Genomic DNA, 19,745 nt, shown 5'->3' on the forward strand with positions numbered 1-19,745 from the left:
CTACCTACCATGTGCCAGCATCACTACATGAGGGCATGTGCACCTCTGTTCACAAGCATGCCGTGTCCCAGTGCCACCTTTTGCTGGAATGGCATTGCTGTTCACATACACACACACACACACACACACACACACACACACACACACACACACACACACACCTGCTATTTCTGAGCCCCACACATGGCAGCATGGGCATGCCTGTTTTTAGGCACTTTGTGTCCCAGCACCGCCACCTAGTGGCTTGGGCACGACTGTTCACATGCCTACCATGTCCCAGGGCTGATTGCGAGGGCAGCAGGTCATCTGTTCATATGCATTCTGTGTACCAGTGCGGTCACCTGCTGGCATGGGGGGCCCTGTTTGCATACCTGCCATGTACCAGTGCCACCACGCATTGGTGCAGGCACACCTGTTCATGACCCTGCCATGTACCAGCACTCACGTATGGCGGCACTGGCAAGCCTGTTCCTACAACTGTGATGTCCAAGCACCACCATGTGGCAGCATGGCACTACTTTTTGTCAATCTGTCCTTTCCCAAGGCTGCCATGTGGTAGTGTGGGCACACCTGTTTACATGCCTGCCACGTCTCAGCACCATCACCTGGCTGCATGGGTTTGTGCCTGTCATGTACTAGTACTGGCCCTGGCAGCGCAGGGTACACTTGCTCACGCCTGCCCTGTGTCCAGGTGCTCTCACACAGTGGCACAGGCACGCAATTTCACATGCCTGTGGTGTTGCAGTCCTTCCGCATCATGGCACACTCATGAATGTTTGCATGTCTTCTGGGTTCTAGCACAGCTGAGCGCTGGAATGGGCACACCTGTTCACATGTCTGCCCTGTCCCAGGACCACAATGTGACACTTCAGCTAAGTCTGTTCCCATACCTGACATGACCTGGCGCCACCACGTGGCAGCAAGGCTCTCCTGTTCATGCACTTGCCACGTCCCAGTGGCCCCCATGTGGTGGCCTGAGCACACCTGTTTGCACACACCCCCTCTCCTAGAGCCACCAAATGGCAGACTGTGCATGCATATGCGTGGTTCCCATGTCCCAGCACTGCCACTTGGGAGTGTAACACATCTCTTTGCACACCTGCTGTGTTACAGAGCTGAAATGAGGTGTTAGTGGCTGACCTGGTCATGCCTACCCACTCTGACACCATCACATGGCGGCACAGCCACACCTGCTCACACCCATGCCCTCTCCCAATGCTGCCATATGGTAGTCCTGAGTCACCTGTTTGAAAACCTGGGATGTCCTAGCACTGCCCTCTGGTGGCACATCTGTGCCGTGTCCCAGCACTACCATGTGGCTGCTTGGGCATGTCTGTTTGCATGCCCACTGTGTACCAGTGCCACAACGCGGTGGTGTGGGCAAGCTTGCCCCAGCACTTGCTATGTCCCAGGGCCGCCATGTACCAGCACAGCACTCCTGTTGTGTCCAGCACCGCCACAGGGCAGCACAGGTATGCAGTTTTGCATAGCTTCCGTTTTCCGGCACTGCCACGTGGTGGGTCACCAGTGTTGCCACAACTCGGAGGGGCATGCATGTACATACACCTGCTGTTCCCAGTGCCACCAAGTGGCAGTGTGAACATGTGTGCTCATGTGCCTGCCAGGTCCCAATGCCACCACATGGAAGTGTGGGAAATCCTGTTCGAGCACATGCCATGCACATAGCAGGACAGCAAGCCTGTTCTTTGTATTTGCTCTGTCCCAGAACCGACATGTGGTGGCACAACTCACCTAAGGAGCCACCTGCCATTTCCCCATACTGTCACATGGTGGCATGGGCATGCCTAGTCATGCACCTGCTGCACCACAGTGCCAGTGTAGTAGCACAGCCACCCCTGTTCACACCCATTCCATCTCCCAGTGCCACACTTGGTGGTCCTGTCTCACCTGTTCTAAAGCCTGTAGTGTTACAGCGCTGTCCTCAGGCAGCATGGGCACGCTTGATCGCACCCATTCTGTGTCCTAGTGTTGCCAGGTGGCTGTCTGGGCACACCTGTTCATATGCGTGACACCACACGTCACTGACGTGCACATGGAGGTACAGGAGTGCTTGTTTCTGCAAATGTGTGTCCCAGTGATATCATGTGGCAACACAGACATGCACTTTTGCAACTATTGTGTGCCAGCATCACTATGTGACAAAGAGTTTGCACACCTGTTCACATTCCTGCCATGTACCAATAGTGCCACATAGAGGCTGGGGCACAACTGTTTGCATGCCTCATGTTTCCCAGTACCTCCACATGGTGGGACAGTAACACCTGTTTGCACACCTGCTGTGTGTACAGCACTGACAAGTGGTGCCATGGACAGGCCTGGTCATATCCACGCCATGTTCCATCACTGGCCCGTGACCACACCTGCCATTTCACAGCGCTACCACATGGAGGCACTGTTTGAAAGCTGGAGTGTCCCGTCATCATCAACCTCGGGCATCCCTGGCGAACCCATTCACATGCCTGCCATCTCTCATCACAACCATCTGACAGGGTAGAAATGCTTGTACACACATGCCTGCCACTTCCCAGAGCCACTACATGGCAGCAGGATATGCCTGTTTATGCACCTGCTGTGTCTCAGTGCACTGGTCCACTTGTTTGAAAGCCTGTGGTGTCACAACACAACACCTTGGTGGCATGGGCACACCTGTTTGCATCTGTGTGTCTAGTCCCAGTACTGCCCTGTAGTGGAGTGGGCACGCCTCTTCACACATTTGCTAGGTGCCATGGCATCACGTGGCTGTGCAGGCTTGAAGTTCATGCGCCTGCCATGTCCTGGCAAAGCCACCTGGCAGCATGAAAACTGGTGTTTGGGGCCTGCTGTGACTCCACCTGGTGGCACAGGGTGCATGTTCATGCACCTGCTGTGTCCCAGTATCAACAGCAACCTACAGTATCAACCTGGTTACACTTCTGCCGATCTGAAGCTGCATATGCCATCAAAGCCACACATGGTTCCATCTCACAGTGTTGCCATGTGATGAGGTGCTCACCTGTTAGAAAGCCATCGATACCCGGGCACTGCCTTCTGATGGCACAGGAACACCTACTTGTATACTTACCTATACTGTGTCCCATACCGTGGCAACACAGGCATCACATTTTGCAGACCGGCTGGGTCCCAGTGCCACCATGTGGCAGCATGGCCACACCAGTTTCCACGCATGATGGATGTATCCAGTGCCTCCAGGCAGCCATATGGATACACTTGTTCCCATGCCTGCATAATCCCAGCACCATAGTGTGGGAGTGCAGCTCGCCTTCCATGTCCAGGGCCACACTGTGGTAGCACAGAAATGTCTTTTCATATTTTCTCCTGGTGGCAGAGGCACATCTGTTTGCATGTCTGCCATGTCACGGTGCCACTTCATGGCAGCACAGGTATACCTGCTTGCTTGCTCTCTATGTCCCCGAGCCTCCAGTGGTAGTGCAGGTAATGCATGTTTATGTGCCTTTGTTGTCCTAATAGGTACCGCATGGTGGTGTAGGAATGCCTGTAAGCAAACACGCCATGTTCCAATGCTGCCATGTTGTGATGCTGGAACACCTGTTTGCACATCTGCTACATCCCAATGCCACCGTGTAGTAGCACGGGCATCCACATTCAGGAACATGCCATGCTCCAGTGCCAATATGTGATGGCATGACACTCCTGTTTATGCATCTGCCATTCGACAAGGCTGCCAACATCAAGTGACATTGTAGGTACGCCTGTTTGTGTGCCTGTTACATCCTAGTGTTGACAAGTGGTGGCCTGTGTATGCCTGTAAGTGCTGCATCCCAGCGCCACCACCTGATGGGGCAGTATGCCTGTTTTTGCACCATGTTCCAGCACCAACACATGGGCAGGCCTATCTACATGTATGTGAAGTTTGAAGTGGCACATGGTGCTGCACACACACCTGCTTGTACCCATGCAACCTTCCAATGCCACCACATGGTAGTGCTGGCTTTCCTTTTTGGACTCCCGTGGTGTCACTGATCTGCCCCTGGTGGCCTGGGCACTCTTATTTGCACCCATGCTAGGTCCCAGGGCTGCACAGGGCAGCTTAGGCACAACTACCTGCTCATGTATCTACCATGTCTAAGTAATATCATACGGTAGTAAAACAATTTTGTCTGGACACTTACCATGTTCAGCACTGCCATAGGCATGTCTGTTTGCATGCCTGTGACATGCCTGCCCTGTCTATGTCACCATTTGCAGCACAGGTACTGTTTGCATGCTTGTCATGTCCCAGCACAAGCAGGTAGCAGTAGGGTCAGGCCTGTCCCAGTGCTTGCCATGTCAAATGGTAGGATGGTCATGTCGGTTGACATATCTGCTGCGTCCACATACGTGAAGGTGCAAGCAAGCATGCACCTGCCATGTCCCAGCACCACCACACACCATAGTACAGCATGCCTGTTCACATGCCTGTTATGTCCCAGCACCACTGTGTGATGGTATGGGCCTTTGTGCACGTGTACTGTGTACCGGTGCAGTCACTGGGCAGCGCAGTTGTCTTTTTTATTGCTGTAAAATATGCCATGACCAAAGCAACTTATGAAAGAAACCATGTAACTGGAGACTTGCTCGGAGGGTGAGCCCGTGAGCATCAAGGTGGGGAGCACGCAGCAGGCTGGAAGGCATGGTGCTGGAGCAGCAGCTGAGAGCTTAGAACTGACCCACGGGGAGGCGGCACAGGCAGGCAGGCATGGAGCTGGAGCAGCAGCTGTGAGCTTAGAACTGACCCACAAGGGGAGGCAGAGGCTGGCCTAGCAAGGGCTTTTGAAAGCCCACCCCCAGGGACATACCTCCTCCAATACGGCCACACCCCATCATCCTCCCAAACAGTCCACCAGCTGGGGAGGAAGGGTTCAAATATTCGAGCCTGCCTATGGGCGCCACTCTCACTTAAGCACCCCAGGAGAGGACAGAAACTCTCGAGACAGAAGGAACAAATGGCATCACTTAGTGAGCACTCAACCTTTCCACGTCAGCCTGCTTTTCTGAATCATTCCGAACACTAACTTTTCTTCCTTTTGCATCCTTTCTAAGCATGCTTTAATATGTTGGGTCCCCCCAAACGTTTTTGGCCACCTTACTCTCTCTGAAGCCTCCCTCCCCACCATGCAGCTGCTTGTCTGTGTCTGACCTCCACATCAGTTACCGCACAACTTTTCTAACTCCTCTATTCTCTGGGTAGCTGATAACTTTCCTGTCCCCAGCTTGTCTTTCTTCTAACTTGTAATAAAATTGTCCTTGAGCATACATTCGAGCCCATTCTTCAATCCTTTCATTAATGAAACCACAAATGTATTTTAAACTTGCCATGATTTATGACTTTCTTTGTTCTGTAAAACTATAAAACTCCCTGAAACCAAAAAGAAAAAAAAAAAAAGGTATCCATGCTGAAACACGAAATTTGAGATAGCCTAAATCTGTGTTCCTAAGCCATGGTCACTAAAAAGTATCTCCATAATAAACTACCTCATACTCCTTTTACAAAATGTGTTTTATGCCAGGTGTAGTGCAGATCTTGTGAGTTTGAGGCCAGCCTGGTCTACAATAGTTAAGTTCCAGGGCAGCCCTACATAATGAGACCCTGTCTCAAATAAATAAACAAACAAATATATATATATAAATTTATTTTATTAATGAGACTAAAAACTTCAAGAGGAAATTCCAATTCCCCTTGGATCAAGATTTCTCAAACACGATAATCAAATGAGGTGAATAGACAAATAAGACACTGAAAATTTCATATATAAGCACTTAAGAAACTACAGACAATAGAGTCATTTTCTTTGGTATAATAAAGAAACCAAAGGTATTGATTAGTACTGGTTCAAACAAGGTACATATCAGCAACCTTATATTTTTAGATTGTAATGTAATCCTTTCTTTTTCCTGGTGTAATTCCAAAAGCCCACACCATTCCTAGTTAGCTGTCTCTGCCTCATACTTCTGGATCAGATGTAAGCAAGCATTCAGCTCCTGCTCCTGCAACATGCCTGCTTGCCTGCTGCCATGCTCCCAACAGAAGGGTCACAGACTCACCCTCAAAATCTGTTAACCCAATGAACTCTTCGATAACATCCTTGGTCAGGGATATTCACAGTAATAGAAAAGTAACCAAGACATATACACATACACGTGTATATATACATAAATACAACCTGCCAAGTCCATTTAGTGATGCTCAGATTACGTTGTTTATGGTTGACCACTTGGGATTGGATTATTGGGATTGACCAATTCTGAGTGTTAACCCTAAACACATAGAAACACACATAAACCCAAAAGAAGCTTTTCTCTGGGTAAGATTGATTCTTAGCAGCTTTTCTTTTAGAGATAGGGCCTTGTAAGATTTCCTCATCCCCTTTTGGCATGTCAACCAGTGGTGTCATTGTGCAAGTCTTGTTCAGGTGACCATATTGTTAATATTTGATGGGTGCAACTCCCTGTCACATATAGAAGAGTGCATCTCATCCTACATTGTGGTCTCAAGACTCTCAGTATAAACTAAAGAACTAATGGTAGCCATAAAAGAAATGCCTGTATTAAATGTACACTAAGCAAAAACTATGAACAGCAGAAAAGACACCTTATGCATCTTTAATCATTTAGACAAACATGGTTGGCAGACAGCTGAGTGACTATCTCCATCCAAAACATTCATATACCAAGAGGGGGCAATTTGGTAGCTGACAGCCAGACAGCCAAAGCACATTTCTAAAGGACCAATACGAACACAAGAGTGCAGTAACAAGTGCTCGTCTTATTCTTAGGCTTCCTCTGACAAAATCTTCCTATGGGAACACTTTGTTTCTGCTGACGGAGTATTTCACTGTTATGTCTGAGCTAAGCACCTTGATGTGAAATACAAGGTGCATACAAAGAGATTGTTTTTTTGACAAATAGTTTGACAAAATATAATACAGTTTGACAAAACAAGCTAATTAATTAACATATTAGTTTTCTAGAAAACACTAATGGATGGCTAGTGTTAAAATAACCAAGGTTACACATTCTTCATGTTTCCTGGAAAACTGTTACATGTAAATATTTTATATATGTGTATACATATAATATTTACATGTGACTATATATATGTACTATTTTAGTTTAACAGAAAATAGCATTGTTAGCTTGATGTTTTAAATGTCAACTATGCATCGTTATCTTTCGTAGTAATAAAACTTGTGGCACACAGAAGTTTCCTACTAGATTTCTTCACAATTTATAACCTGAATGACAGAATACCTGTATGTGGCAACAAAGTTACAGAAGTCATATGAACAACAAATATCTGATGTCTGATCCTTTGCAAATGCGAAGCTACTTTTACCTATTTTTTCAAGTAGTCAAATATAAATAGGATGAGGCCATTTACACTTGAGATGAGGCACTTCAATGATTACCCCAAAAGAGTAACTATGAACGAAAATTCTTGATGTTAATCTTATTCTTCATTTCAGGTATAATAACTTCAGATGGTTTGCACTACAAGTATTATAAACCTTTATTTTTTGTCTTCCTTTTGATCTAAGTGAACAAAACTGTGAAATACATAAAATACAGACATCAATCACCACAGACCAGTTACTGTGCTCACATACAAATGAACTGAACACAATTAATTACTTAATGACACAAGTTTCAAAGAGGACTACTTCAACACTAAACTTCCATAGTTTTTTCATTAGCATCAAAAGGGCAGATCTCAGCACTATTTCTAGATAAGAATGTCCTCAAATACATTAACTGAATTACAAGCTATAATCTTATATATGCTTTCAAAACACTGAATTAAAAACTAAATGTATAGGGCTGGAGTAGCAGCCTTGTAGAGACCTGGGTTCAGTTCCCATCACCTACACGGCAGTTCTCAAGCAGCTGTCACTCCTGTTCTTGGGGTTCTGATGCTCTTCCAGCCTCAGGTGGGCAATACATATAAATGAATATAAATACATGGAGGCCAAACACATTTTATACACATAAAATAAACATTTAAAACATTAAATCTACCAATATTTTAGCTGAAGATCCAATTTTAAGTGTTTAAAAAAAATCCGTAAGAACAAATATTTTGTTTAGCCAGTCTTTTGCAAAAGATCTTCAAATAAAATAGTTGGAACAACTCATTTTCAATCTTAAATCATGTTCTTTGTCTATACATTTATAGTGAATGTTTGGTGAATTGAGGTAATAAATATTAGATACTAATTCCAATTTTCCATAAATTTATTCTATTATATTTTGCCAACTGTCTGAATTCAGTATACCTTAATTATTAAAGAAAATAGCTGACTCTAATTTTTAGGTTTATACAAAAAGAGTTAAAATCTTGACATGAGACCAGGTTTGGTGGTCCATGCCTACGATCCCAGCATATGCGAGGCAGGCACAGGACAGCAATGGTGAGGCTAGCCTATGCTACCTATCAAGACTCTTCCTGAAAAACAAAAAATTTGCAGGCCTGTTAACTACCAGTAACAGATAAGATTACTGGCTGCTTATAATTTGAGTAAATTTATAAAGCCTAGATACCCAAATGTCTTTTGATAAAATACAAGTCAGTACTTACTCGAACATGGTTAGCTATTTCAAATCCATGTATCAAAACACTAACATTCTGTTCCTCTAGAGACAGACTAGCTTTAAGCCAATGTGATTCCAGAAAGAGCTCTTCTAAAACAAAAAGTTAGTCAATATTCAAATAAAAAAGAGAGAGAGAATGCATTTATATAGAATGACAAAATGTAAGCTTGACAAAAGTAGTGACTTTTATTTACAACTGCATGTATCAAGATTACAACAGAAACACTAGTGATGCCATCTGAATAAAAGCAATGATTTACTGGTAATGGCAACAAATGAAGATGAACAGTTTCCGAAGAGAATCAAGCAATTATCCAGGAGCTGCAAATCTGACTGCAGTAAGTCTTCCAGTGTCTTTTGTAACTTTAATGGCTTTCTCCTTTTTTGCCAACTACCTACAAAAACAAAACAAAACAAATTATGTACAACTTAATGATTCCAAATTATGTTTAAAAAAATACTAGCGTGATAATGATTTCAAGTCACTTTGGTCCTTTGGTCCTGGTATTAATTTTTAATCCTTGAACCTTTCCGCATGCACTGTGCTTAGACTGTCGCAGCACACTGTGACACCCCTTCCCCTAAACACAAGGAATTAACACATGCAAGCTATTGTTGGTTTCCCATTGTTTTAAGTAATATAATTTTTCCAAACCAGGTTGACAGTTTAGAGAAGTTAATAAAAAGGATGATGCTATGAGTAAAACATTCTTGGTGTACTAGTTTTAAACAATTAGAAATCAAATGTCAATTACAAAATAATCTGTACTTAAAAGAATACACTAAATTCATGTCTTTGTGCCCATTGATGGGTTTCTAGATATTTCCTTCAATATGTAAACAAGAAATGAAAAAGACTGAAAATAATGAGTTCTTTTCCAGCTTTAAAAAAAAAAAACAACCTGGTTGATAGAAATGGTCTATAAGAAATGTAAAAAATAAACCTTGCATCTGAAGTGATTTTAAAAAAAAATCTATCTAGTTCTGAAGGAGGTCTGTAAAAATATCCTAGTTCATATAAATGTCCTAGCACAAAAAACAACAACAAAAAAAAGCAAGAAAACAAAGAAGAACCTGGTATCTACCAATAAGTCATGAATGAAACAGTCTCTGTTGGCTTTGTTCTAGAGTAATTTATCTAAAGAATAGAGTTTATCATTAGTTAATATATTTTCACAGCATAAATGTCTCAATGTATTACATGTATATTTGTATAGAAAAAGATGTATATACATGCATGAAGCTAAGTTTCTTATTTTAAAGTGATTCTGTTCATAATGATGTCTGCAGGTCATTCATACATGTCTGGTCAGTGATAGAAAATAGCTGAGTCAATGTCATTCTCAAAAAATACTTAAAAACTCTTTCTATCAAGAATTATTAACCAGAGAAAGCTAATGTTTTTGAGTTTTTGTTGTAGTTTGTTTTTTCACTCAATCCAGGAAAAATTTTTAAGGAAATTCCTCTTTGGTCCATGCAAACTATGGTAGAATAGCTCAGAACAGACAATAGCATCAGAAAAGAGAAAAGTGGACAAGAGTAAGAAAAACGGGGCTTTAAAATACACCAGAATGCAGGGGAGATGGTACCACCAGTACCATAAGTGAATTTTAGCTGATACACAATGACAACATTATTGACCACTATATTACTTAGGAAATGCAAAACACAGAGCTATTAGATTAAGCAAAAGAAAACAATTAATATTAAAACAAAATTTTAGAAGATGTGATACAGTAGAAGATGCAAGTCTGCATACTGTTTCACAGGTTGACAACTCTCAACTTGCCAATATGTATTCTCTGTAAAAAAAGAAGAAATTCAGCATTCCATGCGGATTCTTACCCCAAACATAAAGCTCTTTCATTCTGTCTTAAGTCTTTACGTTACACCTCAGATAAACCAAAGTCTAGGTACATCAAAATCAGATGTTAAAAACTTTCATTCAGTAAAGAAGTCATTGATCTTCTTTCTGCATTAGTGTTTTAACCCAGCCTGTTTAGTCCATACGTCCTTCAGCTGGACTTGAGCTCACATGGGTAAAGCATGAGAGGAAACAACCGCAAAAAGATTTTGTGGCTAATGCTCCAAGGAGAAAACTCACAATTTGCAACTAAAACCTAAGGCGTATATATATAACACTAGCTCTAGTTTGAAAAAAACAAAAACAAACAACTTATATTTAGTTTCCAAAACAACTCTCCTGTTCCTAAAATATAAAACTTTAAAATGGATGAAAATATTACTCAACTAATTAAACTTGAAAGCATTTTAAAAAAATTTAAGTTTTACTCCAAAATTATTTCTCAAAGTACTGAACAAAATTAAATAAGAAACAGCAGAAGGTTAAAAAAACAAAAACAAAACTGCCTTGTGAGCAACATAATAAATATGGTAAGAAAATTAAGGCACCTAATTGCAAGCAAAATAAAGGGCCAACTGAGAGTCATGAGTGGGATGAGATCTGAAGGAGGAGGTGGTGGAGGCAATCTAGGTAACAAGAAGGCTGATCCAGATGCTGAGGCTGAAGAAATCTCGCAGCGACAACTGAGGAAGGACATGGGGAGGGTGAGAGCAGGTGACAGATGAGCAATGAAGCAAGGAAGGGAGTACAGTGAGACAAAGTCTATCTGTGTATTACTTCATTAAAAAAAAAAATCTTCTGGTTTAGTTCATTGAGTTGTATTAAAAAAGCTGAAAAATAAACAAACAGAAATGTTATAAAAATAGCGTATGTGGTAAATGGCCAGTTTAGAAAAGTCTATTTTTATAAAAAGTGATAAAGACGTGGTATACTTTTCACATGCACCTTGTTACCTCAGAAGCAAAAGCCCAAATTTTCTCACTTTTGCACACCTGTATTTTAATACAAAGCAATCTATGTAAAAAGCCTATTTTAGCAAAGAAAATATTTACCCTTAATTAAAATTGCAAGCTTTTCATGCTGCACCAAAAAGAATGCATTTACAGCAAATAGCCAAAGTATGCATGATGCCTTTGAGGGCCAAAACAGATAAATAGAGGGTGTGTTCTATTCTAGCAAATCTAAAAGTGAACTTATAAAGCTGTAACAGCATGCAAAGTCATCTAAAGTAGCTATCCACAACCAAGATTTATTAATATTACCTTGGCTTCTGTCAACTTAGTGACGTAAGAGGGAGATCAGTGACATGCTGAAAACTAAAATCATCTACAAATAACTCACACAACAGAATATACACTGAAAATACTTAAAACTTTCTACTTCATGATCCAGTAAATCATTTTACATAGATCTCTCTCCACTTCAGAAGTTAACAAATCTATCTTCATTGAATATAGAATACATACCACATATACTTTGAAAATTTAAAAATCACAACACAGATCCTTTTAATATCAGACTCACTAAATTGTAAAAGGAAAGATGGTTGTGAAGAAGAAAATGTCACTGGGCTGGAAATATATGAGAATGCTTTAACTGTCTGTTCCACTTATACTGTCTTGTAAGAACACAATCTTGTTACAATAAATAGGGACAATGACTGCCGTGGCATGGTAATACAGGAGCAGGAAAGTCAAATGCATTACTGTTCCAAAGCTAGAATCCAAAATTCACTGAGTTTTTAATAAGGAACTCTATAAAAGGACCAAATGGGCCAATCTCACATAAACCCTGTTTTTCTACATTGAAGTTGTTGTTTCTTAAATATAAAAATAACCCTACAAGACAATGAGTGACTGCAAGCAGAATAAACCTCACCCAGAAGCAATTACCAAAGCAATGTCACATTAAAATACTAATATACCTAAGGAAAGTATTCAACCAATTAAAACTTCAATTTTGAAATCAAAGGACTCAGAATCCTGTTTTTAGATTCTTCTTATAGTAGTTCTAACAGTATTGCTAGGGACCCCAAAGCTGTTCTTTGATGAAGTCTATGAAGTTAAAACTGTCTTCAGAATAACACTAATTTACTTTTAAAATTCTCTTTCTCTTCCAAATATACATGTTTTCAAATGGAAACATGGTATGTGCTTAACAGGTTGAGTAGAAAAACAGATATTACCATAAGAACTCTATTAGGCTAGGGAAGAAATTCATAAAAATATAAAGCAGTGTTTCTTTTCTTATTAAAGCATTTTTTTCTATTGGAAAGGGTAGAATTGTTGAAGTTTTTAAATTTTATTTTATGTGTATAAGTCTTTTGCCTGTATGCATACATGGGGATGATGTATGTGTCTGGTACCCACAGAGATCAGAAGAGGCTGTCTGAAGTCCTGGAACTGGAGTTCCAGACAGGTGAGTCACCAAATTGAACTTGGGTCCTCTGTGAGAGCAACAAGTGCTCTTAACCACTAAACTCTCTCTCCAGGCCCTGGAAAATGTGCATTTCATTAGAAATATCACTGCTAATTTATAATGAGTTTATTATAGTTTTTTTTAATTCAAAGTTTAATTTTTGTTTGTTTGTTAAGACCCCCACTTGTAGCAATCACCCTCCCTCAACCAAATATGCAGGTAAGTGGATGGACCTAGAAGAGATTCTAGAGTGAGGTGAGCTAGATCCAGAAAGACAAATGCTGTGCTGCATGCTCTCTCATCTGTGGTTCCTACACCAAACCTTCAGATATGAATACACAACATGGAGTATCCCAGAAACAAGTATAAAGGGACCATGGGATGGGGGTAGGGCCTGAGAGGGGAACAGCAGGACACAGGTGATATGAAGTAGGAAATGGGAGGGGCTTCAAATGAGGAGGAGGGAAATGAATACAGAAGCAGGAGGGATAAATAACACCAAAGTGGTTATTTATCTCAAGGAATCATATTTTATATTTGCCTAAAATTATACAAAATATATATTAGTATACACATACACACACATCTTAAAAGAAGTTAAACTACTTGGGTTAACCCACAAAAACCATAGACTAACAAAAATCTTAGTACCAGACACAAGAAACCTTTGAAGGCTTGGTCAGCATAGTCCAAGTGACTCCCAAAACAATATAGATGACCAATGTAGCCCTTGATTACCTCTCAGGGGTTGAAGGTTGGACCCTATTGCTGAAAACCACACACTGAAGATACATGACTCAAATGACTTGAGCTGGATCTGACCTGAAAGCCTCTTCCTGTGGTCTAACTTTCATGATTCCAGAAAATACTACGAAAATTATCAAAGGAGGGAGGGAAGCAACTAATCAGCCCTATCCAACTGTAACATCTATGAACCACAAGTACCAGCGTGGCAAAATATGCATAAGAGTGCAAGAAGTGGCAGTCACATGTTGGTGGCAACCAACAGCTGTCTAACTGGAATCTAGTCAGCTTCCCAGGGCTAGTGAGGTCATGGATCTTAGAAAAGCATCCATTACTGACACTTTGCTAGACCAGCATAATCCTTATCACATCCTAAATCTCATCCTTACATCCACAGATAAGTGTGACTACCACACCTCATCAAAGCTTCTCCTTACAGAATATGGAAACCATCACAGAAAAACACAACTGAACCCAATGCAGGGATCAATGGATCATGGGGAGCCAGCTCCAGTGGATATAGCTACATCACAGCTCCTGCATCTCTGGCTGAGGGAACACTGTGGAAGACGGGGGAAGAAAGATTGTAAGAGACAGTATCAGAAGTCTGCTGTGAAACTGTCTCCTAGAAATGGCTGTACAAACAAGACAGGAACAATAGCAAAATCAATGGACCTGCTAATGTAGAAGGAGAAAAATGCTGTAGGGTCCAACTCCTAGTTAGAAAACTACAGGGAACTATTAATTTCTGGGAGAAGGAGACTTAGCCTCTTTCCAGAGATGAACTCTCTTATTGGTTGTCTGATGCTGAGTCGTCAGTCGTCATACACACACAAAGAACAAGAATGGACGCAGCAGGTTGTTAGATAGATAGATAGATAGATAGATAGATAGATAGATAGATAGATAGATAGATAGATAGATAGATAGATAGACAGATAGACAGACAGACAGACAGATAGATACAGAGAGAGAATATGTAATAAATATAATAAAAGAGGCTATCAACTTGAGATTGAGGGTGTTTAGAAGCCCGTAGAGAGGGATTTTTGCCAATGGACTTCAAAATAGGAGGGCCCTGAGGGAGTCAAAGAAGAAAGTGATAGAATTAATTCTATTTTACTTAAAAATACTAAAATTACTGTTGCTAATATATGATGAGTTTATTAGTTATAATTTAAAACTTTTTCCAATTCAACTTTTCTTTTTGAATCTCCTCTGAAACCTAGGGAGGCCTCAAACTTGATAGCAATCATACTACCTCAACTTTCCAAGTGCTGAAATTACAGGTATGAGCCACCATACCTGGATTCCCAGATTAACTTCTATTACATAAATAGCTTAATAAAAGCTCTTCTTGATCCTCAATCATCTTTCATATTTAAATGATACCTGAGACTGAAAAGTTTAAGAACTGCTTTTTCATGATTTAGATAAGGTGAAGAAGGTAAAGTAAACAAATGATATGAAACAAATAAATACTCTCAAGCAGCTTTGGCAATCAGTGAGAACAGACCAAGCAGCTAGACAGATGTGAGACAAATACGTAAGACAGTCATTAAGGCAAACCAGAAAATTAACAACTGAAAAGCTGACTGGTCAAAATGCAGAAGAGAATGTCACTTGCATTAAACAGAAGTTGAGTAGCATAAGCTGAAGGTACAACAGGATATTGAAGCAAAACTTAACGACACGAAGATATTAACCTGACTTACAGTCACAAATCTTACAGAACAACTAGGCTGGTAACAAACTGCAACAAACAGTTAAAACCAATGCCAATGGCATTTAATTCAAGCCAGAAAAGCAGAGAGCCAAACCATTTCTGTTGCCCACACATTTCACCCAGAAAATACATCCTAGAGGGTAAAAATTAAGCTGCTTGATACTGGCTTCTTCTGAACAAGCATTATACACATACCAAACATCTGGGCATGGCAAAGCTAAGTACAAAATCATTCCTACAGCTCCCAAAACTTAATTATGCTATGAGACAGTAAGAGTGACTGAAAAGTAACCAGCAAAAATATGTATCATCCAGGCCTTCTTTTTTTTTTTTCTTTTTTAAAGCCAACATGTATATCAAAGGACCATTTACTGTTAAACAATTTAATTAATTTTCTAAAATTAAATCAGGTCTGCAGATATCACCAGAAGAGAAAGAGTTCTCTCAGGCTGTTCTAATTCCATGAAACAATTCCTTGCATGAAGTGTACTGGGAACCTCCTCCTCCATGAACTGGCAGCTCTAAGGAAACTCATTCCTGGTAATTAGTCCTAGACCACTGGCCAAGCACAGCCAGAAGCACCGTGGCCAATGTTTTCTGTGTGGCCACACGTTTCCTTGTACACAGCTGCAGGTTTGGCACTAAGACAGCTTTCAGTGGCACCTCTATGATCTGGGTTTGTGTATTTAAAAGCCACCCACACAACTACTATTAGTCAGAAGCTGCGCCAGAAAGCCTGGGAAGAGGCTGACCCTTGCTCCTCCAAGTCCTGGGTACTCAGAAAACTCCATGGAAACCTTTAGGGATGCATCCATCAAAAATACAGACATGTATTTATAAAAATAGGAGAAAACTTGCACAATCACTTTAAATGCATTTGCTGAAATGTATCCTTTCAAGACACATGCAATGTTTGGAAAGTTATAACATGTCCATGTGTTAAAATTTATGTTTATTCTTTCATAATAAAATTATTCAAGTAAATACATTTTCATTATTAGCAGCAAAGTCCTTAAAAATCTTACTATGCCTTTCAAGTAATAATTTAACTATAATTCCCTATTATTCCTAAGCATTTTCTGTAATGAGATTATTATTCTTACTCAGATATCATTAATATGTAGTCTATCAATTAAGAGTTACACTTACTAAATAAAGACTTCTTTTAGTTGAATATCTCAACATGTTATATTCATTTAACCTTCCATGAGACAGTTTTGAATCTTTATGTTTAAAAGCAATGTCAACTAAAATATAAGGAATTATTCCTTTGGAACTGTTTGTATTGGCCTTAATTATCATTTGAACAAACTTACTCGTTTGAAGTCATTCATATTTGTTGCCTGGACTGGAGTACCAATGAAAGTAAAATATGAAATTCTCGTTGTCTCTTCTTCACCTTGATTAGACTGAACAAATAACTGAAAAAAAATCAATTTATAGTTTATAATTATCATCTGGTTTTCATGAGCATGCTTGAGATTTAGTCTATTTGCTTTCTTAATAAAAATACCTTCCACCTTTGTAAGGATTAATCCAGATTTCATTCACTTACACTAGTATTCCTAAAAAAAAAAAAAACTACCCATTCTCTGTCTGTACTGCAATTCTCACCTTCGCTAGAGATGCCCTGGCAAGATGTTCACATATGCAAGTTCATGGTAATTTAGTGTGATGGTACAGAGAAGTCATAATTAAATCCTTTACAGAGAACACTAAGGGTGTGAAATCCATGATTACAATGGGTAGACTGTTGTTGATAATTTTATTAAAATCATAGTCTTTCAACAGTGGAAAATCTCTGTAGTTGTATCCTTTCTAACATTCGTGCACCTATTCTATTTCCTAGAACAGGAGAAGAAATGATATTAGAAATCTGTTCCTGAGGCTATGCTCTGCCCTCTGATGTGCTTTAAGGCCCAACTCTAATTTCTCTATTTTAAAATTTCCCTCGGTATATAAAGAATAGAAGCAGTACTTATACTGGATTTTGAAAAAAAAAATTTCCTCCATTAAAAAAAATACAATTTAAAAATGTTCTCTATTTAAAAATATTGTCTCTCACTGAACAGCAAGCACAGGGTCTGCATGAGTGCACTAGGTCCTCTGCATACATATTGTAGCTTGAGTTTAGTGTTTTAATGGGTGAGTGTGTGAATGAGTGGATCTGTGATACAAGTGCCTTCTCTTGGCTTCTTTTCCTTCTGTTGATTTGTCCTGTCTAACTTGGACGTGATGGCTTTTGTTTCATCTTATTACATTCTATTCCGTTATGTTTTGTTCTCTTAGAAGCCTGTTCTTTTCCAATAGGAGATACATGGATGGGAGGGGACGTGGGAAGGAACTGTGAGGAGTAGAGGGAGAAGAAACTGTAATCAAGATATACTGTATAAGGAAAAAATATATTTTCAATAAAAGGAAAAAATACTGTCTCTCTTCCTTGGATAATGTACGTAGTTCCTTCTAAGACATTACTTATCAGTCAATTTTTATTGTTTTCATTGGCAACCATAGACTCCTTTCAAAGAGTTTATCTAATCAATTTAAATATAATAAATACAGTATTCAATCAGTTCCCAGCTTACTTATATCTGGCTTTTTAAATGTGAGTACTCCTGCTTATGTTGTTTATACTTACCTGTTTTTAAAATTCACCTTTCTTTGATTAAACTGATCAAAACTATTACTTTATTTCAACATTCATCATCATAAAAGTGATAGGTATGCCTTATGGGTCTTTACTTAGGTCACTGACTAAATGTATGGATATAACACACAGAGTCTTGAGTGATAGTATTCTACTATTATGTGACCTTCGTCTTCAACTTCATTTAGAAAAAAATGTCTCAATTAAAGCTCAGCTTGCTCACACAGCTTCATATGATCACAGAACTGTCTAAGTCTAATTGAAACCCTCCTAAAAAGAACTTAACAGTGTTCTCTGATTATCTATCGATCATCCATTGAAATAAAGGTATCTAATCAGTGTGCTCTGTGGCTGATTTCTCCTTTCTTTTCATAGATGCATCACTTAGAATCATCTCTAGCACTATTCAATACTCAGATATACCTTTGCTGTCTCTTAAAATGTAAAACCATCTTTTTCAAAACGTCATTTTTAGCTGGATATAGTGGCTCATGCCTACAATTCCAGCACTTGGAAGGTTGAGACAGAAGGACTGTTGTGAGTTCAAGGCCAGCATGGGCTATACAGTAAATCTCAGGCCAACCTGGGCTAGAGTAAGAATCTGTCTCAAAAAAATTTTTTAGAGCCAGCTTCAGTAATATCACAGTAACTACACTGAAAGACAACAATCCAGAAAATTAAGCAGGATTTTCACACAGGTACCAGCACTCATCACCAACAGAGACAAAGTGATCATAAATATCTCCAGTTTAAATGTAAATGTTCTAGAACTGACAGATCCTATGAAGCATCCTCCATTCCTCCAATTTATTGGACAAATATTTCTTTAAAAGATTATTTAGAATCACCTAGAATCACAGGACAGCATTGCTGCCCACCAACCAGAGGAAGATATAGTAAGGAAATGCTACTCACAGTTACACTGTTAACATTCTGAAATTTAACATAACGAAGAGGAACAATGCCGTCTTCTTTAATGTCATCTTCTGTCAGCTCCAGAGCTTGAGTTGGCTCACTCCTTTCTGCCTCCTCAAAGTCCATAGACCGGGGTAGGTTGATAAAAATTTTTACATATTTAGGACCCTGACCTATGAAATGGTTTAAAGAAAAACATTGAAGTGCTAAAAACTACATACTATACATTTCCTTTATTATCAAATGCATCTTATACAGAATCCTGTGTGGGGCCACATATATACTGGCACACAGCAACATACACATCTTCATAAACCTCTACTAAAACCTCTAAGAATCTGAATATTGACAGTCAATCCTTTTCCCTCCAATACTCATTTGCTGGTATCTTCTGAGCCTAGTTTCACTCTATATTAGAAATATCTGCTAAATATTATGAATATTTAGGAAAATAAAACACAGACACACAAATAAGTTTCTGCCCTCAATGTCAAAAGAGGTGCTATGAGCAGGATGTGGTGGGGCACACCTTTAATCCTTGCACTTGGGAGGCACAGGCAAGCAGATGTACATACCAAGTTCCAGGCCAGCTAGGGCTTCATGGTGAGATTCTTAAAAATATCTGAAAACTATACTATAATAAATATAACACTATCATTGAGGAGCTATATGGAAGGTGGCAATGGATTTTGGTAGTATATGCAAGTGAACAACCTTTCATAAAATAAACAGTATACTAAGTTATGGTTGCCAACAACTGCTACAATTTGTTACCCATGAGGAAAACATCATTAGCATTAACACTATCCAAAAAGGAATTAATC

General features: G+C 39.9%; 1 protein-coding gene across 1 annotated transcript in view; it reads right to left on the reverse strand.

Moving 5' to 3' along the window:
- Positions 1-7,503: 7,503 nt before the first annotated feature.
- Txnl1 (thioredoxin like 1) overlaps positions 7,504-19,745 on the reverse strand; it is a 28,520-nt gene continuing 16,278 nt past the window's right edge. The window contains exons 6-8 of the mRNA XM_052742312.1: positions 18,922-19,094; positions 16,676-16,780; positions 7,504-9,002 (exon numbers count right to left, since the gene is read on the reverse strand). Of these exons, the coding sequence (XP_052598272.1) occupies positions 8,973-9,002; positions 16,676-16,780; positions 18,922-19,094 (308 nt within the window). The 3' untranslated portion in view covers positions 7,504-8,972. The remainder of the gene's footprint in view (positions 9,003-16,675; positions 16,781-18,921; positions 19,095-19,745) is intronic.

Source organism: Peromyscus californicus, unplaced genomic scaffold (genome assembly GCF_007827085.1).
Source record: "Peromyscus californicus insignis strain IS unplaced genomic scaffold, ASM782708v3 Scaffold_17__1_contigs__length_78620276, whole genome shotgun sequence".
NCBI classification, from domain to species: Eukaryota; Metazoa; Chordata; class Mammalia; order Rodentia; family Cricetidae; genus Peromyscus; species Peromyscus californicus.